General features: G+C 44.1%; 1 protein-coding gene across 2 annotated transcripts in view; it reads left to right on the plus strand.

Moving 5' to 3' along the window:
- Nucleotides 1-24,912, plus strand: part of LOC138785906 (hippocampus abundant transcript 1 protein-like) — a 131,690-nt gene that overhangs the window by 90,735 nt on the left and 16,043 nt on the right. For both annotated transcript variants that reach the window (XM_069962373.1, XM_069962372.1), the window contains exons 2-6: nucleotides 347-442; nucleotides 520-582; nucleotides 700-827; nucleotides 7,484-7,598; nucleotides 12,635-12,853. In XM_069962373.1, the coding sequence (XP_069818474.1) occupies nucleotides 347-442; nucleotides 520-582; nucleotides 700-827; nucleotides 7,484-7,598; nucleotides 12,635-12,853 (621 nt within the window). The remainder of the gene's footprint in view (nucleotides 1-346; nucleotides 443-519; nucleotides 583-699; nucleotides 828-7,483; nucleotides 7,599-12,634; nucleotides 12,854-24,912) is intronic.

Here is a 24,912-nt window from a genome sequence, read left to right on the forward strand (position 1 = left end):
GTGCATGTTTTCTTTAACTGGAAATAAAGCTGTGCTGTGCTGAGACAATAGCGTGTAGTGATGGATACAGGATATCTGTGAAATCCTTTACTATTGTCTGTACAAAACAGCTCCCCCTAACCGTAAAGAAACACTTAACAGAATGGACACAAAGATTAAAACCAATCCTAGCCATTTTCTTTCATCCTATTCTGTCTTCTCTTACAAATAAAGCAAAGAAATCAATTGATTTTCCCTGAACATCTACCTATAGCTGCTGTTGTAGGCAAACTAAGTAGTGGCAGGGACTAAATATCTGTGTGCCACTGGGAACCAGTATTGACTTAATGGTTTGTGTCTTCTACAGCGACAAGGGGTTGGTGAGCCCAGTGTCTACCATGCGGTGGTGGTTATATTTCTGGAGTTTTTTGCCTGGGGACTGCTGACGACACCCATGTTAACAGTAAGTTATAGAGGCCCAGTGACTGCCAGTATTGTCTGCTGTCAGGACATACTGAAGGTGACATGTTGTCTCGGCAGGTTCTGCACCAGACGTTTCCTCAGCACACCTTCTTAATGAATGGCCTGATCCATGGAGTCAAGGTTAGAAACATGAAACCAATGGTTGTAAGCTCATGCAATATCTTCTCTGTATCCTTACATTTTGTATACTGTATTTTATAAGGGGACATGAACTATTCTGTTATGTTTGTCTTACAGGGACTTCTCTCCTTCTTAAGTGCCCCCCTCATTGGAGCATTGTCTGATGTTTGGGGCAGAAAGTCTTTCCTTCTTCTTACTGTTTTCTTCACGTGTGCCCCTATACCCCTGCTTAAGATAAGTCCATGGTAAGTACAGGAAACTGTATTCCACCAGTACACACTCCCTGAGGGATAAAATGTCAGTCGGCTACATTCACATGTGGTAGGAACACTCTGCATTTGGATTTGTGAACAGAAAAACTGCAGGTGGATGAGATTTGAACAGATCACCTCCAAATGCTGCCTTAAGGGTACAAACCCACACACCGTATACACAGCAGATACGCAACAAATACGCAGCAAATACGCAGCAGGTTTGTTGGTACAGATTTGATGCTGTGTTCAGTTATTTAGATATAATCTGCTGCGTTTTTGCTGCGTATTTGCTGCGTGTTTGTTGCGTATTTGCTGCGTATCGCAGCAGTAAATACGCTGCTTATACGGTGTGTGGGTTTATACCCTTAAGGTATAAACCCACACACCGTATACGCAGCAGATATGCAACAAATACGAAGCAGATTTGTTGGTGCAGATTTGATGCTGTGTTCAGTTACTTAGATCTAATCTGCTGCGAGTTTGCTGCGTATCGCAGCAGTAAATACGCTGCATATACGGTGTGTGGGTTTATACCCTAAAGGGGTTATCCAGCATTAGAAAAACATGGCCACTTTCTTCCAGAGATAGCACAACCATTGTCTCCAGTCTGGGTGGTGTTTTGTAACTCAAGAAAAAGAAAATTGTCAAGTTTTTCTAATGCTGAATAACCTTTAGGTTGTAGGGTGCCATCACTCGTACTGAATCCGCAGCGGATTTCACACTGCGATTTGCTGTGAAATCCACTGCAGATCCATTGACAGTTATTTTCTATGAGAATACATACTTGCAGCCTGATTGACATCCTGCTGCGAGTACGTAAGTTAACCCCCCGCCGGCCGATGCATACATTACCTTCTCCGCCCTCCGGCTTGCTTTGGGGGTTCCCGGCTGGATGTCCTGCTTAGACAATCAGTGCGCTGCCCTGCTGCAGCCACTGATTGGCTGAACGGGACGTGCAGACGCCAGGAACTTCCGAAGCAAGCCAGAGTAGGGCAGGTACAGTTTGCTCTGGCAGGGGATTAATTTACATACTCAGCGGGATGTCAATTCTCATAGAAAATAACTGGTAATGGATCCTTAGCGGATTTCACTGCAAATCTGCAGTGTGAAATCCCCTGCAAATCTGGTACATGTGATGGCACCGTTAAAGAAAATTACTTGGGGCGAGGATTTCCAAATTACGGGGTAAACATAAAAACTAGAGATGAGCGAACCTGGTTCGGGTTCGAGTCGAGCCGAACGATCGGCATTTGATTAGCGGTGGCTGCTGAAGTTGGATAAAGCCCTAAGGCTATGTGGAAAACATGGATATAGTCATTGGCTGTATCCATGTTTTCCAGACAACCTTAGAGCTTTATCCAAGTTCAGCAGCCACCGCTAATCAAATGCCGATCGTTCGGGTTCGGCTGGACTCAAACCCGGTATCTCTAATAAAAACATGAAACACCCCTGGAAAAAAAAAATTATTATTATTATTTTTTTTTTATTAATTCACGCAGATAATTTTTTTTCTTTCATTGCAAAGTACAATTGGTGTCACAAAAAATATGGGCTCATATGAGTCTGTAGGTAAAAAAGGGCTATGGCCATTTAAACACAAGGAGTACAAAACAAAAGTGCAAAATGAAAAGTAAGGAAGGGGTTAAACCAGGTATTGGTACTTTTGGCAGTGTGGACAGGTGCCATGTCCTGCTGGAAAATGAACATTCCATATCTAAAAAGTTTGTCAGCAGAGGTAAGCACAAAGTGCTCTATTATTTCCTGGTAGACGGCTGCGCTGACTTTGTTCTTGATAAAACACAGTGAATCTACACCAGCAGCAGATATGTCTCCCCAAACCATCACTGATTGTGGATACTTCACACTAGACCTTAAGCAGCTTCCTTAAAGGGAATGTGTCACAAAGTAAAAAAAAAAAAAAAAATCATAAAATTGAATTTGTTTTTTTTTGTTAATTTGTAAGTGTTTTTTTTTTTTTTTTTTAACATGTAAGGAAATATGAAAAATTAACTATCTAATTTTCCATATTTCCCAGTAATGGCCCCTAGGGGGAGCTCCAGCAGAAAAACTGCTGGTAAAAGTTACCTGATATACGGCTGTGCTGAAAAAAGAGGCAGTCTCTGCTCAACTGCTGTGACATCATCACCTCCCTCCTCTTTTCACAAAGGAACAAAGAGGGGAAAGGTGATATTATGTGTACTGCTGGGCAGCGCCATTTTGTTGTTGTCTGCACAGAAGTACACATACAACAGACGTGTCTCACAGGTAGAGTATATATATATATATATATATATATATATATATATATATATATATATATATATATATATATATATATATATATATATATATATTATACCTTCTCTACCTGTGCTATGTGTGACACTATATATAACCCCTTCATAATACACCGCAGTGTCACACATAGCACAGGTAGAGGTGTATATATATATATATATATATATATATATATATATATATATATATATATATATATATATATATATATATATTATACATACATACACAAAGAGATCTATAGCACGTCCTTCAGTGAAAAAAATCTAAGTGAAACACTACATATACAGAGTGCACTCCATTGTGGAACTATGTGTGTATATATATATATGGCTCCTGCATGTATGTGTATATATATATATATATATATATATATATATATATATATATATAATCTCCTGTATGTATCTATATCTGTGTATGTATGTGTGTATATATATATATATATATATATATATATATAATTTATTTACACACACACAGGAGAGTACCGGCTATTGCTCTCTGGTGTATATGGGGGCTAATTGTACCAATTAAAAAAGAGTAGGAGAGACACTTTGCTCTGCCAAATGCAGCCACCTCAGTGAGACAAGAGTTGCTGGCTGTAATAAGCAACTGTAACTCCTTTGCTGCAGTCACTGATTGGTTACAATATTCCTGTCTGTACAGATGTATCTATTGCAGTGTAACAAATAGTTGCCAATAGTTCTGGATAACAGTAACTTCTGTCCTGGGAGCTGATTGTTTGGTTTATTCCTATATAATCACTGTGAGGGATAATACATGTATGTACTGGTACCTTATCTGGCTTGGACCCGACAATAACTCCCAGCATACACATGCAATATCCTCCACAGTGATTATATTACTATAGGGGAATCCACCAAACACATCATCAGCTCCAATGATAGGAGTTACAGTTAATCATTACAACTTGTAATTTACAACAAATTGCTTCGCTATGGACATAAGAGATCTGTGTTATTACCTGAGCTCCTCCTGCAGCTGTAGATTGTCGGATCCCCAGTGCAGCAACTGCCCGATCAGGACACTCAGTTCTCTGCCCTGTACTCAGTTATTGTGGGGTCACAGTCACATGAGCCGAGTACAGAGCAGGGAGCTAAGCCAGACTGTGAGTGCTCTGATCGGGCAGTGGCTGCACTGGGGATCCGACGATTTACAGCTGCAGGAGGAGCTCAGGTAATAACACAGAACACTGTACTGTATAAGACTCCCACTGAGGGGGCAGCAGCACATATATGGAGGAGAGCAGGGGCACATAGCAAGAGGGGCAGGGGACAGCAGCAGTATATAGAAAGGAGGGAGAAGCGGCATACAGACGGGAGGGAGAAGCGGCATACAGACGGGAGGGAGAAGCGGCATACAGACGGGAGGGAGAAGCGGCATACAGACGGGAGGGAGAAGCGGCATACAGACGGGAGGGAGAAGCGGCATACAGACGGGAGGGAGAAGCGGCATACAGACGGGAGGGAGAAGCGGCATACAGACGGGAGGGAGAAGCGGCATACAGACGGGAGGGAGAAGCGGCATACAGACGGGAGGGAGAAGCGGCATACAGACGGGAGGGAGAAGCGGCATACAGACGGGAGGGAGAAGCGGCATACAGACGGGAGGGAGAAGCGGCATACAGACGGGAGGGAGAAGCGGCATACAGACGGGAGGGAGAAGCGGCATACAGACGGGAGGGAGAAGCGGCATACAGACGGGAGGGAGAAGCGGCATACAGACGGGAGGGAGAAGCGGCATACAGACGGGAGGGAGAAGCGGCATACAGACGGGAGGGAGAAGCGGCATACAGACGGGAGGGAGAAGCGGCATACAGACGGGAGGGAGAAGCGGCATACAGACAGGAGGGAGAAGCGGCATACAGACGGGAGGGAGAAGCGGCATACAGACGGGAGGGAGAAGCGGCATACAGACGGGAGGGAGAAGCGGCATACAGACGGGAGGGAGAAGCGGCATACAGACGGGAGGGAGAAGCGGCATACAGACGGGAGGGAGAAGCGGCATACAGACGGGAGGGAGAAGCGCCATACAGACGGGAGGGAGAAGCGGCATACAGACGGGAGGGAGAAGCGCCATACAGACGGGAGGGAGAAGCGCCATACAGACGGGAGGGAGAAGCGGCATACAGACGGGAGGGAGAAGCGCCATACAGACGGGAGGGAGAAGCGCCATACAGGAGAGAGAAGCGGCATACAGACAGGAGGGAGGGAGAAGCGGCATACAGACCGATAGGAGAAGAGGCATACAGACAGGAGGGAGGGAGAAGCGCCATACAGACGGGAGGGAGAAGCGCCATACAGGAGAGAGAAGCGGCATACAGACAGGAGGGAGAAGCGGCATACAGACAGGAGGGAGAAGCGGCATACAGATCGGGGAGAGCAGCGGCAGGTATACAGATCGGGGAGGGCAGCGGCATACAGACGTGGGGAGCAGCGGTATACAGATCGGGGACAGCAGCAGTATACAGATCGGGAAGAGCGGCGGCATACAGACAGGGGAGCAGCGGTATACAGATCGGGGAAAGCAGCAGTATACAGACGGGGGGAGCAGGGGGAACACAGACCGAGGCAGCAGCGGCACACAGACAAGCAACAAGTTCAGGGAGTTAGTACAGAGAAGGACCATAAAACCAGGGACTTATGGTGAAGAAGCAGCAGCAAGCAAGCTGGAAACCACAGTTCAAGTAACTTTCAGCCACTCTCAGTACTTTTCACAGTACTTGCAGGAGCAGGCTCCTCTAAAATGGTGCCATCGCCCTCCCCCAGCTGTGTACTACGCATGCCTTTGAATATGCCTAGCACACAGCTCATGAAGCACAATGTAAGTAAACGGGACGGACTCCGTCCCGTTCACTTCAATGTTATGTGTGTGCCGTACAGCATCTGTGTAAGTGTCGTGCAAAGACACCATACACAAATGCTATTCAACATGGCAGCCCCCTGTGGCCAGCATCACAAGGTTATAAAACATTGATACTACAGGCAAAATAAAAATAAAAAATACCAAACCACTTATTTTTTATAATTACATTTAAAGGAAAAAGAAAAAAAAAAGTGACACTATCCCTTTAAGCAGCTTGGATTGTGACCCTCTGCCTTCTAACTCTAGACTCTGGGACCATGATTTTCAAACAAAGTGCAAAATTTTTTTATTTAATCTAAAAACCCACCTTTCCCCACTGAGCAACAGTCCAGTTCTTTTTCTCCTTGGCCCAGGTACGATGTTTCTGGTGAGGTTTATTGGTCAGGAGTGGCTTGGCACATGGAATGCAACAGTTGTAGCCCATGTCCTGGATACATCTATTTGTGATGGCTTTCAAGCTCTGACTTGTGAATCTCCCCAAATTTTTGAATGGCCTTTTCTTGACAATCCTATCAAGGCTGCGGTTATACTGGTTGCTTGTGCACCTTTTTCAACCACACTGACTATTTGGGGCTTAAACTCCTTGGAGTGTATCAATGACTGCCTTCTGGACATCTGTCATTTAGCTGACAGATTTTTAAAGCCCAAACCAGGAATGGATTTGAGAAAGAGAAATCTCAGTCTTTCCTTTATGACCTGTTCCCTGTTTATAGTCTGTTCCTGACTTTGGCTTCAAAAATCTGTCAGATAAATCTCTGTAAATACACCATAAGGAACCTTTTTATATGCTTAGGAAGCCTTTTCAGGTGTTTTGGGTTAATTATTCTAATTTTCTGAGATAATGAATTTGGGGTTTTTCCTTGCCTATAAGCCATGATCATCAACATAAATAAACACTAGAAAAAGTTCACTCAGTTTTTAATGACTCTATATAATATAGGCGTTTCCCCTTTTGAATTGAATTACTAAAAGTAAAATATCTTTTTAATATTTTAATTTTAAGATATTTTGAGGAAGTTGCTTTATTACTTGCTAACAATATTAAAGGGGTTGGCCACTTTATAGTAAAATAATTCAGTGTACAGTATTAGTACCTATACTCACTGTATATACTGACAGCAGCTTCCTGTGTACCTCATAGAGCTCAAATCAGACTCCCCTCCTCCAGGCTGTACTGCTCTGCTCTTTGGTGTTTTTGTCCATAAAATGGCCGACATGGAGGAGCATGTGACCAGTCCCCCCCCCCCCCCCCCCCCAATGTCCACCACTGAGCCTGTATATACCTATGGAGGACATAGGGGGCAGGGCCTGGTCACATGCTCTTCCATGTCAGTCATCTTATGGACAGAAACAAAACAGAACAGGGCAGCCCAGCAACAATTTTACTATAAAGTGGCCAACCCCTTTAATTGTATAAAATTTAATGGTAAACCTTATCCAATTTTCCTGGTTTCCTGCAGGTGGTATTTTGCAGTGATTTCAATGTCTGGTGTCTTTGCTGTTACGTTTTCTGTGATTTTTGCCTATGTGGCAGATATCACCCAGGAGCATGAGCGAAGCACAGCATACGGTTTGGTGAGTATGTGCTCATTGTATATCTGATTGCCATATATCTTCAGGGGTTGTTAGAATTCTTTTGATGGATCACAGAAGTGTGTGTGCTCAACACTGTTGGTTACTGCAGAGCATCTGTTTTTTTTCTCTTCAAATGGGGTTGCTTTGCAGTAACCAGATATCGCCGCTACAAAGCATGTATGGAATACTGTCTGTGAACATGGCCTAACACCAATTTATGAGTCTCCTGCTCATAAGATCTCACAGGGAGAAATCGGTGTCTTGTAGGCGGCATGTCATAGTGTTACACGGAGATGCTGCAGTGTGAGTTTGTGTCACTGAACTATCACTTACCGCACTTAGAGGGGCCTATGTCAGATGTGTCATGGGAAATGTCTTGAAACGCTTTGTGTTTTTTTGTGCAACGGTTTTAAACATTTAGAAAGGAAACCTATTTGGTATTACTTTAATATACGAAATTGGTTAAATTTTAGTTTGTTTTTTTTTCATACCAGAAAAAAATAAATATATAATCTTTTAATATTAATTTTATTACGCTATTATCTATACCCATAATAACAAGCCTATATGTGAATAATAAAGTATAAAGCTATGTCTTTTGGAATGACACAATTAAATAAAGGAAAATAGTAAGTATTTGTATAGCGCCAACACTTTCTACAACACAGCGAAAATCAGTTGCTAGGTCATAAAAGCCCAAAATAGGACTATTTCATGTAGAAAATGATATTGTTGTATGTGATGCTGCTCTTATCAACCTCTTAAGGACGCATGACGTACCCGTGCGTCATGCGTCCGCAAGAGGTGTTCAGAGCGGGGCCGCGCGGCGACCTAGACACTAGACACCAGGGAGAAGCTGCAGAAGGTAACCGGATGCAGCTGTCAACTTTGATAGCTGCATCCGATTACCTGATTAGCGGGCATGGCGATTGGACCGTGCCTGCTAATAGCCACGGTCCCAGGATCGCGGCGGTTCAGAGCGGGGTCGCCGCGCGGCCCCGCTCTGAACCGCCGCGATCCCGAGACCCTGGCTATTAGCGGGCACGGTCCAATTGCCATGCCCGCTAATCAAGTAATCGGATGCAGCTATCAAAGTTGACAGCTGCATCCGGTTACCTTCTGCAGCTCTTCCCTAGTGTCTAGGTCGCCACGCGGCCCCGCTCTGAACACCTTCTGCAGCTCTTCCCTGGTGTCTAGTGACGTTGTCCCGGAGGAGCGATCTCAGTGTCTGGTGCCGGCCGGGGTCTCCGCTAAGATGGAGCTGATCCCGGCTCGGCACTCGTTTGTTTTTGGCTGCAGCAGCTGAAAGCAAACTAGTGCCAATCTCATTGATCTATGCAGCATAGATCTCAATGAGAGATCAGTGCACTTATACTAGAAGTACCCCAGGGGGGCTTCTAGTATAAGTGTAAAAAAAAAAAAAAAAATGTTATTAGTAAAAAGCCCTCTCCCCTAATAAAAGTCAGAATCACCCCCCTTTTCCCATGGTTTAAATAAAAGGAAATAAAAAAACATGTTTGCTATCGCCGCGTGCGTAATCGCCCGCACTATTAATTAATCACATTCCTGATCTTGCACGGTAAACGGCGTAAGCGCAAAAAAATCCCAAAGTGCAAAATTGTGCATTTTTGGTTGCATCAAATCCAGAAAAAAATTTAATAAAAAGTGATCAAAAAGTCGTATATGCGCAATCAAGGTACCGATAGAAAGAACACATCATGGCGCAAAAATGACACCTCACACAGCCCCATAGACCAAAGGATAAAAGCGTTTTAAGTGTGGGAATGGAGCGATTTTAAGGAACAAATATTTGTTAACAATGGTTTTGAATTTTTTACAGGCCATCAGATAAAAGAAAAGTTATACATGTTTATATATCGTTTTAATCGCAACGACTTGAGGAACATGAATAACAAAGTCAGTTTTACCCCAGGGAGAATGGCGTAATAACAAATACCCCCCAAATAAAAGAAATGCGTTTTTTTTTGTTCAATTTCACCACACATTGAATTTTTTCCTGGTTTCGCAGTGTACTTTATGCAAAAATTCAGGCTGTCATTGCAAAGTACAATTAGTGACGCAAAAAATAAGGGCTCATGTGGCTTTCTAGGTGGAAAAAAAAGTGCTATGGCCTTTTAAACACAAGGAGGAAAAAACAAAACCGCAAAAACGAAAATTGGCTCTGTCCTTAAGAGGTTAAAGCGAATGTACCATCAGGTACAGCGCTTTTTTTTTTTTTAACCTTAGCAGTTTGGCAGCTGCATCCCCTAGTGTGACCATATCCCCTCTGCTCTGTGATGCGGCTCTATTGATTCTAATGGAGCTGCGTCAGAGATTGGGGAGGGGGTTTTGTCACACTGGGAGGCGGCAGGCCGGTGCCAAGTGTGGGAGCAGCGTTTCAAAAAAAGGACCACACCACTGGGATGCCAGTGCCGGAGCAGAGCTGCTAAGGTTAAAAGGAGAAGTCCAGCGAAATTTTTTATTTAAGTATTGTATTGCCCCCCAAAAGATATACAAATTACCAATATAAACTTATTACGGGAAATGCTTATAAAGTGCTTTTTTCCCTGCACTTACTACTGCATCAAGGCTTCACTTCCTGGATAAAATGGTAATGTCACAACCCAACTCCCAGAGCTGTGCGGGCTGTGGCTGCTGGAGAGGATGATGGCAGAGGGATGCTCAGTGCCCTGTGTCCCTCAGTGTCCCCCTGCCATCATCCTCTCCAGCAGCCACAGCCCGCACAGCTCTGGGAGTCGGATTGTGACATTACCATTTTATCCAGGAAGTGAAGCCTTGATGCAGTAGTAAGTGCAGGGAAAAACACTTTTGCATTTCCCCTAATAAGTGTATATTGGTGATTTGAATAGCTTTTAGGGGGCGATACAATACTTTAATTAAAAAATTTGCCGGACTTCTCCTTTAAAAAAAAAGAAAAAAAATGTATCTGGTGGTAGATTTGCTTTAGGGTACATTCACACATACCGTCTCGCAGCGGAAATCTCGCTGCAAAACTCGCTACGAGTTAAGGTCCTGGCAGACCCCTGGGACTACATACTCACCGCTGCGAGTATGTAATGCAGCCGCCCCCTTAACCCCTTCGGCTCCCGTGCTGTCTGTATATACATTACCTGTCTCCTTGCTGCACGGGGTCCCGGCGTCCTGCTCTTCCGCCCAGCCAATCAGTGTGTTGCCCAGCCGCAGCCACTGATTGGCTGGGCGGGAGAGCAGGACGCCGGGACCCTGTGCAGCAAGGATACAGGTAATGTATATACAGAGGTTTCCGCTGCGAGTTGGTACGTGTGAACGTACCCTTAAAGAGAAACACTTTTCTGGAGATGAGCTGTCCAAGTAAACAGCATAGAAAGCAATGTTTTACCTGTTAGGAATTATAGCAAAACATCTTTACTCTCTTGCTGTCCCTGTGATCTTGTGAAAGACTACAAGTGTCATGCATTTATGGGAAAGAACGTACTGTCTGCTTGGTGTCACAAGGCTCCTGGGTCATCCCAGCAGCCACATAATGTGTAAGAAATGATTTCCTCAGGCGTCCAGTTACTGAATATTAGGAACATAACCTTTGCTTTGTCGCCGTGAGCTGCTTTGGCACTATTGTTGGAGTAGCGTCTTTCACAGCACCCCTAGTAAAAGCCATGACATAGTCTTGCAGTGCTTGTTTTTCTGGAGCTGGAATTTTGCCTAGCTTATAACATCCATCCTCCTTTATTCACCTTGGGATGTTTACTCTCGTCTTAAATCCTGCTATTTATAAGCAGAACAGGTATGTACAGTCTACCCACTGTTTGTCTTTACTCAGAATCTCGTGGACCAGTATCTTGTGACACTTAATTAATTCTAACGTCATGGGTGACAGTGTGAATCCAAATAAAGAAAAATAGGAAATTTAGATTGTTAGTTTGGAGCAATGACCTTGGGTTTTATTATATTATTTTCCCTAAGATAATTTGTTTTACACTAACGTACATCATTGGCAGGTGAAAAGCATTACATGAATATCTTGTGACAGCGGCATCTGTGGGGTATGTTAGGCGCTAAGTAACCAGTTAGTCCACAAACTTCATGTTTTGTAAGCAGGAAACATGGGCCCACATAGACGGGCCAACAGGCTGTAAAAAAACAAGTTCTCTGTAATTGACGTTTCTTTCCTGAGCCTTCCTTGGCCAGGCTGCACAAGCAATTGCTGGAATGTTAATACGTTTATTCCCATTCCTAGTAGCTCATTTGCCTGGTAACCAGCCTATGTAAAAGGGCTTAAAATGTAAGGATCTGACTGACTTTGACAAGGGCCAAATTGTAAAGGCTAGACCACTTGATTAGTGTATCTCCAAAGCAGGTCAACCTCTGAAATGATGACCAGGTCATGGGTGCCTAAGGGCCCTATTCCACCGGACGATTATCGTTCGCATAATCGTTAACGATTAACAATCTCAAATGACCGCTATTGCAAAAGACCTGAAAAAGTTCACTCATTTCCATGGAACAATAATCGTTACTTATGATCGTAATTGCGATCGTTTTTTCTATTGCGTTCGTATCTATTGCAAACAACCGAACGATGTCTTATTCAATGCGAACTATTTGCGAACGAGCAACGATAAAAATAGGTCCAGGACTTATAAAGTGATCAACGATTTCCTGTTCGGTTGTTAATCGTTAACTGCATTTCAACCGAACGATTATCGTTTAGATTCGAACGATTTAACAATAATCTGAACGATAATTGTCCGGTGGAATAGGGCCCTAAGAGTCATTGATATGTTTAGCTTATCGTACGGAAGAGTTACTGTAGCACAAGGCTATAGTATTAGAGTGTACAGTGCATTGCAGCTTTCTGTGTAGTAGCAGTAGCCTGGTCATCCTGCGCTGACACCTGTCTACCTACAATGGGTGCATAAGTGTTTAGAACTGGACTGTGAAGCAATGGGAGAATGAATTAATATTATCTGAAGATATATTGACACAAGAACTTCTTTGTGTTCCAGTTTTAATATTACTCCTTATTTTGACTCTCCTAGGTATCTGCCACCTTTGCTGCCAGCCTTGTAACCAGTCCTGCAATTGGTGCCTACTTGTCTCGGGCCTACAGTGACACATTGGTTGTGATACTAGCCTCTGGGGTGGCACTGCTGGACATTGGATTTATCCTACTTGCTGTTCCAGAGTCGCTGCCTGAAGAAATGAGACCCGTGTCCTGGGGAGCCCCTATATCTTGGGAGCAAGCTGACCCATTTGCGGTAGGAATTTAAATTATTTTCAGACAGGGCAGTCAAATGATGGTTGTAATAAACGTATAGTTGTTGTAAAAGTCTGCAAGGGGGAGACACAGATGCGGTTGTACTCTCTAGTAACTGTCATTCAAACCTCATTACTGCATTGACAGCACTGCTTCTAAGTATGTTGGGTGTTCATGGATAGGCATTTGAATCCTGCTGCTTGGAAAAGATAGATGCAGCTCACGGACTGCCTGGAAAACACAGATACAGCCTATGGCTGTAGCAACCAAAACAAAATCGAAGGGCACGCAATGATATGTCTGGTAGGCCATTGTAGAAATAATGCATGCACTCTGGAACAGACTGCAATCCCCAATGTAGCAGGAATGCACTTACAATACAAAGAGAGTCCTACAGCATTCAATGTAGGTTTACAAAACCTCAATTTAATGCCTACTGTGCACAGAAATCAGTAATGACCACCTTGTGGCATATAAGAGAAGTATACGTGATGAATCAACCCCTTGGGATGAGCATCACATGTGCATTGGAAAAAAAACATGGAGTAGATAAACATAATAAAAGTCTTGCTTAATAAAGAAAATACCAAAATACACATAGTACAGTAGTCACCTATAGCTTGCACGCACGCATTAAAGACTCTAGAATACACTTATGGTTTACTCCCGTGTAGTATGAGGTAGTGTAGGGGATTAGGTCCCATGTTTTGTATAAGTCCCTGAGGAAGCAGGATGGTGATAACCCAAAGACTTATAAGCTTGGCGGAAAGCTTAGCCGTCGTCCTGGAGAGGCGCTGATGTCACCATAAGTGACGTTCACCTATCGGCAAGCACTATGTTGAGGTGTAAACCTGTTAGAAAGCAAGAGCTTTGGGGCATCAGCAGTCAGTGCGCTTACTCTGTTAGAGCTGAACATGTTCTAGGAGTTCTCAAGTAATGTTGGCAGCTGAATGTTTAACCCCTTGCCTCCACAGCCTGTTCTGTCCTTAATGACCAGGCTCATTTTTCAAAATCTGACCGGTCTCACTTTATGCGCTTATAGCTCAGTGATGCTTTAATGTATGCTAGCGATTCTGAGATTGTTTTTTTCGTCACATATGGCACTTTATATTAGTGGCAAAATTTGGTCACTACTTTGTGTGTTTTTTTTTGTGAAAAACATCAAAATATCATGAAAAATTAGGAAATTTTGCATTTTATGAACTTCTGAAATTCTCTGCTTCTTAAAAAGGAAGTCATAGCACATAAATTAGTTACGAAATCACATTACCAATATGTCCTTTATTCTGGCATAATTTGGGAAACATATTTTACTTTTTTAGGGTGTTATGGGGCTTAGAAATTTATTAGCAAATTATCAAATTTTGTGAAAGTTTCCAGAACTGATTTTTTTTTTTAGGGACCAGTTCTTTTTTTTAAATGGATTTAGAAGTCTGGTATCCTGAAAACCCCCATAAGTGACCCCATTTAGGAAAATAGACACCTTAAAGAATTAATCTAGGGTTATAATGAGCATTTTAACCCTACAGGGGCTGGAGGAAAGTATTCACAATTAGGCCGTAAAAAAATCGAAAATGAAAATTTTCAAATAATATATACGTTTAGATTAAAGTTTCTCATTTTCAAAAGGAACATGAGAAAAAAAGCATGCCAAAATCTGTAACGCAGGTTCTCCTGAATACAATATTACCCCATATGTGGGCGTAAACCACTGTATGGGCACACAGCCGGACTCAGAAGGGAAGGAGCGCCAATTAGCTTTTTTAATGCAGATTTTGCTGAAGAAATTTCTGAGCGCCAGGTGCGTTTGCAGTGCCCCTGTAGTGTCCGCAGAACAGAATCCCCCCAAAAGTCACCCCATTTTCGAAAGTACATCCCTCAAAGAATTCATCTTGGGGTGTGGTGACCATTTTGACCCCACAGGTATTAGAGGAAAGTATTTAAAATTAGACAGTAAAAATGAAAAACTCAAATTTTTCCAATAATATGTTCGTTTAGTTTGAAATTTCTCAATTTTACTAGGAACAGGGGAGAAGCTGCATACCAAAATCTGTAACGCAGGTTCTCCTGAGTAGAACGGTACCCCATATGTGGGCATAAACCACTGTATGGGCACCCAGCCGGGCTCAGAAGGGAAGGAGCGCCAATTAGCATTTTCAGTGCAGATTTTTCCGAAGAAGTTTCTGAGCTTCAGGTGCGTTTGCAGCTGCCCTGTAGTGTCAGCAGAATAGAACCTCCCCAAAAGTCACCCCATTTAGGAAATTACAACCTTCAAAGAATACATCTTGGGGTGCAGTGAGCGGTTTGACCCCACAGGTATTAGAGGAAAGTATTCAAAATAAGACAGTAAAAATGAAAAACTCGAATTTTTCCAATAATATGTTCGTTTAGTTTAAAATTTCTCAATTTCACGAGGAATGGGAGAAAAAACGTACCCCAAAATCTGTAACGCAGCTTCTTCTGAGTAAAACGGTACCCCATACGTGGGCATAAACCACTGTATGGGCACACAGCAGGGCTCAGAAGGGAGCGCCAATTTGCTGGAGCAAAACCGCAGCTAGTAATAGTTATTAGAATAGCGCAGTTACTAAAATACAATAAAAAAATTAGATTACAGGTAATGTGTGGTGGTCACGGGCAACCTGGGGTGGTGGTCACGGGCAACCTGGGGGGGTGGTCACGGGCAACCTGGGGGGGTGGTTACGGATAAACTGAAGTGCTTATAGGTAATCTGGGATGGGTACCTGTAATCTGGCGTGGTTACAGGCAATCTGGCGTGGTTACGGGCAATCTGGAGTGGGTCACTGGCAATTTGGGGTGGTCGGGGTCAACGTGCGGTGGTCGGGGGCAACGTGCGGTGGTCAGAGGCAATCTGGGGGGAATTACGTGTGATTAGGGGCAACATGGGGTGGTTACAGACAATCTGTGGTGGTTACGGGCAACATGGGGTGGTTACAGAGAATCTGGGGTGGTTACGGATAAACTGAAGTGCTTATAGGTAATCAGGGGTGGGTACATGTAATTTTGGGTGGTTACGGCAATCTGGAGGGGGTCACTGGCAACGTGTGTGAGTTAGAGGCAACGTGCGGTGGTTAGAGGCAACGTGCGGTGGTCACATGCAATCTAGGGGGTTACGGGCAATCGGAACTGATTACAAACCATCTGGAGGGGGTCACTGGCAATTCGGGGTGGTTACGGTCAACGTGCGGTGGTTACGGTCAACGTGCGGTGGTTACGGTCAACGTGCGGTGGTTACGGTCAACGTGCGGTGGTTACGGTCAACGTGCGGTGGTTACGGTCAACGTGCGGTGGTTACGGTCAACGTGCGGTGGTTACGGTCAACGTGCGGTGGTTACGGTCAACGTGCGGTGGTTACGGTCAACGTGCGGTGGTTACGGTCAACGTGCGGTGGTTACGGTCAACGTGCGGTGATTACGGGCAACGTGCGGTAGTTATGGGCAACGTGCGGTGGTTACGGGCAACCTGGGGCGGATACGGGCAACCTGGGGCGGATACGGGCAACCTGCGGTGGTTACGGGTAATCTGGGGGGGTTAGGGGTAATCTGGGAGTAAACTGCAATTATTACTATAATAAAAAGTGTGTGTTTTATTTTTTTTGTATGTTTTTCACTTTTTGTACTTTACACATTCATTTTCATGTATTACTATGATTACTGTGATATTTTCTATCACAGTAATCATAGTTCAGTGACAGAGACCAAATTGGTCTCTGTCACTTTAAATTTTCCGAGATAACTGATTCTGGAGCGCATGCGCACTTCAGAATCAGCCTGGACGCCGAGGAGGACGGATCTCCCTGGATCAGGTAATGTATATGGGGAAGGGGGGTGACTGGGGGGGTGGGGGGCGACACTGTATCACTTTTTATCCCCTGTAACCAATGATTTATGGTGACCGGGGATAAAAAGTGCTTTTTTGCACTGGGAACAGGCGATCAGCGGTATATAGTATATACCGCTGATCGCCTGCTCCGGGACCACACAGGGGGGTCCCCGATCACTGCCCCATGCTCTCCGCTACCTCCAGTGGCGGAGAACATGGGGCTTTGATCATTTATTCATTTCCATCCCTGCGAACAAACATCGTTTGTTCGCAGGGATGGGGGCGGCCATCTTGGACGTGATGGCCGCCCGGGGAGGGATAGTGATCGCCCACTAGGGGGGCTGATCTGGGGTCTGGGGGATACATTGTCATCTCCCCCCACCACAGTGGGGGGAGATGTAAGGCGGCACCGGTAATGCCCGGTAGCGGCGGATCGCCGCTATAACGGTAATAGCGGCGATCCGCCGGTATCGGAGGGCGGGGGCCGGGGGACACACTGTTAGTGGCGGTGGGGGGAGGCAACGTTCTGCAGCCTCCCCCCGCCGCCCCACCGGCGGGAGGACACGGAATCTCTCCATAGACGCTGCGGTCGCATTGACCGCGGCGTTTATGGGGTTAACTGCCCGGGGGGAGCGTGGCTCCCCTCCGGGCAGAGGCAGCAGGAGGGGGCTGTGTCACACAGCCTCCTTTTGCTGCTCGATCTTAGATAGGGTCAGCGGGGGGAGGCAGGGAAGCCATGACGTCCAGGGACGTCATGATGCGTTCAGCCACTGCTTTTCATGACGTCCCTGGACATCATATTGGGGGAAGGGGTTAATGTTGTGATAGTATATACACAATGGTGCCAAGAGACATCCAACAAGGGAGATAGACAATATTCAAGACTCCAGACCTGTATCACACACAAGTAACCCATAGGAAGACTATTGACATACCTAATCATTCGTTCAGTACGACAAACCTACTTGGGTTAATAGGACCCTATAATCAGTGTATGTCTATGCACACATATGTCTGATGGTTGGGGACAGACAAATGAGTGTAGCTTCTTGTGTGTAACCCTAGGATGGCTACATGTCAACGATATGTATATATACCAATGCATAGAGCTTATGTGGCATACAATATATGTGGAGAACATTTACCATGTTTTCCAGACAGTCCTTGGGCTGCATCCACCTTCTTCAGGCAGTATGATGGGATAACATGATCTAAGTCTTCTCTATTTTTCTCTACATGAAAATTACTTCATTGTCTGCTATCTTCATACAGAGTCATGTTCTCCCACACAAAACATCACCAGATTCAGTTAAAAAAAAAAAAAAAAATGTAATATGAAATAAAAAAAATTGTCTGTGAAATGGAATAAAAAATCCCAACTAACCAGCACCACCAAGGACCATCCTCTGTGATTTGGATACATTTAAAATGTACCCATAAAATAATGGATCTTTATGCCAGGATTAGTCATACTGAGTATTTGTCCTTGTCTCCTAGTCCTGACCCCATGCACTTTTATGTCTTAAAAGTGTTGTACAGACCCCCACTTGCAAGAGGCTCTCTAGAAAAAATGGAAACCTTTGTGTCATAAGCATAATTATAAATAAGTTGCCCCACCTACATTATCGCTATAACACCAAAAAACAAATTTGTCTGGGTAAACTGATAGTATTACATTATAAAAGGAAAAAATAAGATGTGCATTTTTTTCTGTAGTCTTCCCCTATATAAAACTTAAAGGAATAAATAATACTGGTTCTCTTTTGGTATCACAACAGGTATTGAACAGGTTTAGTCTCATGCCCATAAACGCCTGCTTTCACCATTGTTGATTGAATGGTGATAACTGCAATGACCATATGATCACCATAATTTAATCATAAGTCATAGGGGGAGATTTATCAAAGGGTGTAAAATTGCCACAACAACCAATCACAGCTCCCCTTTCCTTTCACCAGAGCTGAAAGCTGAGCTGTGATTGGTCGCTGTGGGCAGTTTGCACCAGTCTATATTTTACACCCTTTGGTAAATCTCCCCCATAGTGCGCATACTATTTGAGACCCTTGTAATACTTCTGTGTCAAGGTGTGAGAAGGGGTAAAAGTGGTAAACCCTTATCCACAAAATAGGGGATGTGTCTGATCACAGGCTGGAATATCTCTTTAAACCCTTGATGCCACAACTAACTCCAGTTTTTTTGAAGAGGCATCTTTTATTTAATGTCGCTGTTTTTTTTAATTAATAATCCAGACTATTTTAAGAAACTTTGTAATTGTGTTTATTAGGCAAATATGCCATTATCTGCATTCAAAAAGCCTTTCCCCAGGCCCCCCCCCCTCCCTCCTCTCTCTCTCATTCACTGCTCATTATCAGGAAATCTCGACTCTTTAACATTAGTCGGGCCTTGTGTAACCTATGGAGAAGGGAGATTAGCAGAGAGCAAAGAACAAAGAAATACACAGTGGGAGCTGTGTGAAAGCCAGTATAGAGAGGTCAGTGCTAACTTCAGAAAAGAGAGCCTGGTAATGTAGCTGTAAATAAACTTTGTTGTCCTGTTTTGGTGCCTCATCTTCCTCCACCCCTCCCCTCTCCATAGAGTACCATGAAGACAGTGGGGAGAGCTTCAAACTGCTTTTTTATGATAACAACGTTTCTTAAAATCGCCTGTACTATTGATTTATGAAAAAAACCCTTTTAAGGGTATATTCACACGGGCGGGCTCGCAGCGAGATTCTCGCTGCGAGCCCGGCAGGTCCTGTCAGTTCCCATAAACTACATACTTGCTGCGGTCTAAACGACCGCAGCGAGTATGTAATTATACCGCGCTTAACCCCTTCTACTCCCGCCGGCTCCCCCGCTGTAAGCAGCATACTTTACCTGTCCTTGCTGCACGGGTCCGGCGTCCTGCTCTCCCGTCCGGCCAATTAGTGTGTTGCCCAGCCGCAGCCACTGATTGGCCGGGCGGGAGAGAAGGACGCCGGACCCGTGCAGCAAGGACAGGTAATGTATGCTGCTTACAGCGGGGGAGCCGGCGGGAGTAGAAGGGGTTAAGCGCGGTATAATTACATACTCGCTGCGGTCGTTTACACCGCAGCAAGTATGTAGTTTATGGGAACTGACAGGACCTGCGGGGCTCGCAGCGAGAATCTCGCTGCGAGCCCGCCCGTGTGAATATACCCTAAGTCTTTCAAACAATCATTTTGGAAAATGATCTTTGGGACCCGTTCTATTATTATTTATTTATATATTTATTTATTTTTTTGGGTGAGGTCTCCAGAACTGGATACAGTATTACAGATGTTGTCTCACTAGTGCTCTATACAGTAGGATCACAATATCCTACTGGTTATACCTCTAGCTATACATCCCAACATATGATCTGCTTTCCCTATTGCCTGGTTGCACTAGTGACTAATTTTAAGGCTGTCAGAAATCACCATTGCTTTAGGCGCTATTACACTGAACGATTATCGGCCTTAATTGGCCCATTACCAACCCTTCAGGACAATAATCGTTCAGTGTAATAGCACATATTGAAAGGCAACGATAAGCCAGCAGGCATGATGTCGGCTGATTGTGGTCTTCTAACATGTTGAAAGATAAGCAATGGTCTGCAGCGCATCGCTCCATGTAATAGGAGCAGCTACAGCGGACCACCATTGACTTCAATGCACAGCCTAAATGATCTAAGGATTGTTTGGGCAGCCCCTCCTTTTGCTCCCCACTCACTTTCGGCAAGTGGAATGAAGTCTGAGCTCACTTCTGTAAAATATTTAGCGGTGTAATAGGGCCTTAAATCTTCGTTAACACACAACTGCCAATATGGCAACATGAATGGAGGATTCCTTCTCCCTAAGTGCATTATTTTACGTTTGGAAACGTTGAACTTCAATTTCCACTGTTTGGACCACTTATCTAACAAAGCTAAATCATTTTCCATATCAGTGACACCACCAGGAATATCAGCCCTATTGCACACTTTTGTGTCATCCGCAAACAGACAAACTTCACCTACCAAACCTTCTCCTATGTCACTTACAAAGATATTAGAAAGAACAGACCTTTGTGGCACACCACTTGTAACCAGAAGATAAACCATTAACAATAACCCTCTGATATCCTTCAGCCAACCACAAATCCACTGAACTATCCAGGAATTAAAGGGACTGTGTCACCTCCAAAACACCCGCTAAACTTAAAGTGACACTTGTCCCCTTTTTGCATTATGACTCCTCTACACAGGTGTAAAGGGTAAATTTTAGCAGTTTTTATTCCTTATTTTATATCATACGTCATGGTGCTTGTTCCAGTAAAAAGTGATCTTTTATCATCGGTGGATTGTCCTATATGGGTGGAGCTTCACAGCTGTAGTGCCACTTAGCCCCGCCCACAACACTGCATGTGGCCCCCGACCCTCGTTACGTCATCGGCACATAGGCTCCGTTCCCTCCGTGGCCATTGGTACGGGCCAACCTAGAGGGGGTGGGGCCTAGACATTTAGGCTGGCCTGTCCCAATGGCCGTTGAGGGGCGGGGCCTATGCGCTGGGGCTAAGTGGCACTTTGACTGTGAAGCCCTGCCCGTATAGCACCATCCACAGATGATAAAAGATCACTTTTTACTGGAACAAGCACCATAATGTATGATATGAAATAAGGTAGGAAAACTGCTACATTTACCCCTTACATCTATGAAGAGAAGTCATAATGACAAAAAGGGGGCGACAGTGTCACTTAAGTTATCAGTAGAGTATATAATGCTAATTCTATATCTGCATTTTTTATCTTTCTATGTTCTTGCGTTCCTTTGCTATGAGCCCGTAACGGAGGGAGTCTAAGGTCTTATTCACACGTCCCGTAATTTACGGATCCATATTTCCGTATCCAAGTAAGTGCACATTGATGTCTATTGGGCTATTCACAGTAGAAGAAACGGGTGAAAATCAATGCCGAAAAAAAAAAAAAAGGACATGTCCTAGTGTGGATCCAGTGCGGACCCAGATTTTTTTACGGATCCTCTCATTGAAATCAATTGTTTACGGATTGCAACATGTTTGGCATCCGTATTTCCGTATTCCCGTAAAAAAATATGGATGACTCATAGGTCACAAGGTTTTGTTTCTAAGCAACCACAGGCTGGCAAGCGATCATGTGACTTATTTTAGGGGTTGGGCAAACTGGTGCTTTTTTTTTTTTTTTTTTTTTTTTTTTAACCTACTCAACTTTTATTAACTTGTATAAAGCAGTCAGTACGGAAATACGGATGTACTACGGATGTCCAATCCGTAATTTTTAGCGGGTTGTTTCAGGACTAGAAAATATTACTGAACGTGGGAATAAGGCCTAAGTAGTGTCTAAGTAGTCCTCTCCATTATTTTCTTCAGCTAAGTAGTCCTCTCTGTGCATCAACATGCCTAGTTTGTTGGCTTACAGCAACGAAATACAGAAAGTAGAAAGCTACAAATTACAGACTTGGAAACAGTATCCTTTATCCTACTTACAAATTACTTTAGTTTAGGGTTTTGAGGAGGTTGGGTTGGTTTGGTGAGAGAGTGCCTTTAAGATCAACATCACAGCAGCATTAAGCAACAATTACAGATCTGAGTTCTTTAAAAAGGGAAAATAGGTTTATACAGCCTTAAATGAAAGCTAGTCACAGAATGCTGAACAGAACAGTGTATTATTGATATCATTCTGTTCAACTCTACTCCCTCTGCCCTGAATTTTATCAGGACCGACTCAGACTCCTTCATAAATTGCCAGTCAGATACCAGGGGAGTTATTTATCACACTGGCTCAGTAGCTTCTCCTGAATGTCCTACATGATCCTGGGGCAATTTCTGAGAGAATGAGGTAAGATATAAAGCAGCTCTCCTGTGTGTGCAGTGGATGCAGCTAGTCTCCAGCCTCCATGTCCTAAACCACTCACAACTAGACTAGATGGAGCAGGTGGTCTTTTCCTGCTGACAGTCTTCTATATTTCTAACTAAATATTCACCATACACACAAACACTGCTAACAATGCCAGATACCTGTAATATAGAGGTCAGCCATAGTGATATAAAGGGATCACTGTGGGTATGGTGGCACGCCATAGCACGTGCGCACACACACACACACACACACACACACACACACACACACACACACACACACACACACACACACACACACACACACACACCTCCTGCTGCAGCTATAGTACATACACACATACACAACCTGCTGCAGCCATAGGGCACACACACACACACAGCTGCAGCCATAGAACACTAAAGAACTAGATTTGCATTTCCAGGGAAATACATAGTGCTTGAAAAGAGCGCCCCTTAACCAGTGACTTCAATTTAACTTTAATCCTGGGTGCCGTCCCTTTAAGAACAACTTGGCTCCCGTCCCTTTAAGAGCGACATGGGTCCCTTCGCTCTTAAAGGGACCCAGGTCGCTCTTAAAAGGGACCCGGGTCGCTCTTAAAAGGGACCCGGGTCGCTCTTAAAAGGGACCCGGGTCGCTCTTAAAAGGGACCCGGGTCGCTCTTAAAAGGGACCCGGGTCGCTCTTAAAAGGGACCCGGGTCGCTCTTAAAAGGGACCCGGGTCGCTCTTAAAAGGGACCCGGGTCGCTCTTAAAAGGGACCCGGGTCGCTCTTAAAAGGGACCCGGGTCGCTCTTAAAAGGGACCCGGGTCGCTCTTAAAAGGGACCCGGGTCGCTCTTAAAAGGGACCCGGGTCGCTCTTAAAAGGGACCCGGGTCGCTCTTAAAAGGGACCCGGGTCGCTCTTAAAAGGGACCCGGGTCGCTCTTAAAAGGGACCCGGGTCGCTCTTAAAAGGGACCCGGGTCGCTCTTAAAAGGGACCCGGGTCGCTCTTAAAAGGGACCCGGGTCGCTCTTAAAAGGGACCCGGGTCGCTCTTAAAAGGGACCCGGGTCGCTCTTAAAAGGGACCCGGGTCGCTCTTAAAAGGGACCCGGGTCGCTCTTAAAAGGGACCCGGGTCGCTCTTAAAAGGGACCCGGGTCGCTCTTAAAAGGGACCCGGGTCGCTCTTAAAAGGGACCCGGGTCGCTCTTAACCCCTTAAGGACCGGGCCTGAAATGGCCTTAAGGTCCGGAGTAAATTTTATGAATATGACCAGTGTCACTTTATTCATTAATAACTTTGGGATGCTTTTACCTATCCGGCTGATTCTGAGATTGTTTTCTCGTGACATATTGTACTTCACATTTCTAGTAAATTGGAGTCGATACTTATAACAAATCTTTATGAAAAAAAAACAAAATAGCGTGAAAAATTGTGAAAAAATGCATTTTTCCAACTTTAAAACTTTTCTGCTTATACAGAAAATGGTTATACCACATAAATTATATTTTAAATAGCATTAGCAACATGTCTATTTTATGTTGGCGGCATTTATTAAACTATCTTTCATTTTTTTTAAACAATAGAAAGCGTAAAACATTAGCAGCAAATTTCCAAATTTTCGGTAAAATTTCAAAATCAGATATTTTTAGGGACCTGTTCAGGTTTAAAGTGTATTTGAGAGGACTGTGTGTTAGAAAGCCCCACGAAGCACCCCATTTCAGAAACTGCACCCCCCAAACTCTGCAAAAGCACATCCAGAAAGTTTTTTAACCCTTTAGGGGAGTCACAGAAATAAAAGCGAAGTGTGTAAGAAATTAGAAAATTTTTTATTTTCTGTGCAGAGATTTTATTGTAATCCAATATTTTTCATAATTATGACCCTATTACCAGAGAAATGCACCCCAATAATTATTGCCCCGTTTCTGCAGTTTATAGAAATACCCCATATGTGGCCCTATTGCGCTATTTGACACAACCACAAGCCTCAGATATAAAGGAGCGCCTAGTGAATTTCAATGGCTCCATTATATTTGGTCATTTCTGACTGTACCACTTCAGGTTGGCAGAGGCTCTGGGGTGCCAAAACATAAGAAACACCCCTAAAGGGACACCATTTAGAAAACTAAACCCCTCAAGGAATGTAACAAGTGGTGCGGTGAGCATCTGGACCCCATAGGTGCTTCACAGATTTTCCGAACAATGTGGCGTGAAAAAAGACAAAAGTATTTTTTACACTAAAACGTTGTTCTAGCCTTCAATTTTTCATTTTCACAAAGGGATAAAAGGAAAAAAAAGACACAAAAAGTGTAGCGCAGTTTCTCCCGAGTACAGAAATACCCCACATGTGGCCATAAAGTGCCAA

This window comes from Dendropsophus ebraccatus, chromosome 3 (genome assembly GCF_027789765.1).
Source record: "Dendropsophus ebraccatus isolate aDenEbr1 chromosome 3, aDenEbr1.pat, whole genome shotgun sequence".
Lineage (NCBI taxonomy): Eukaryota > Metazoa > Chordata > Amphibia > Anura > Hylidae > Dendropsophus > Dendropsophus ebraccatus.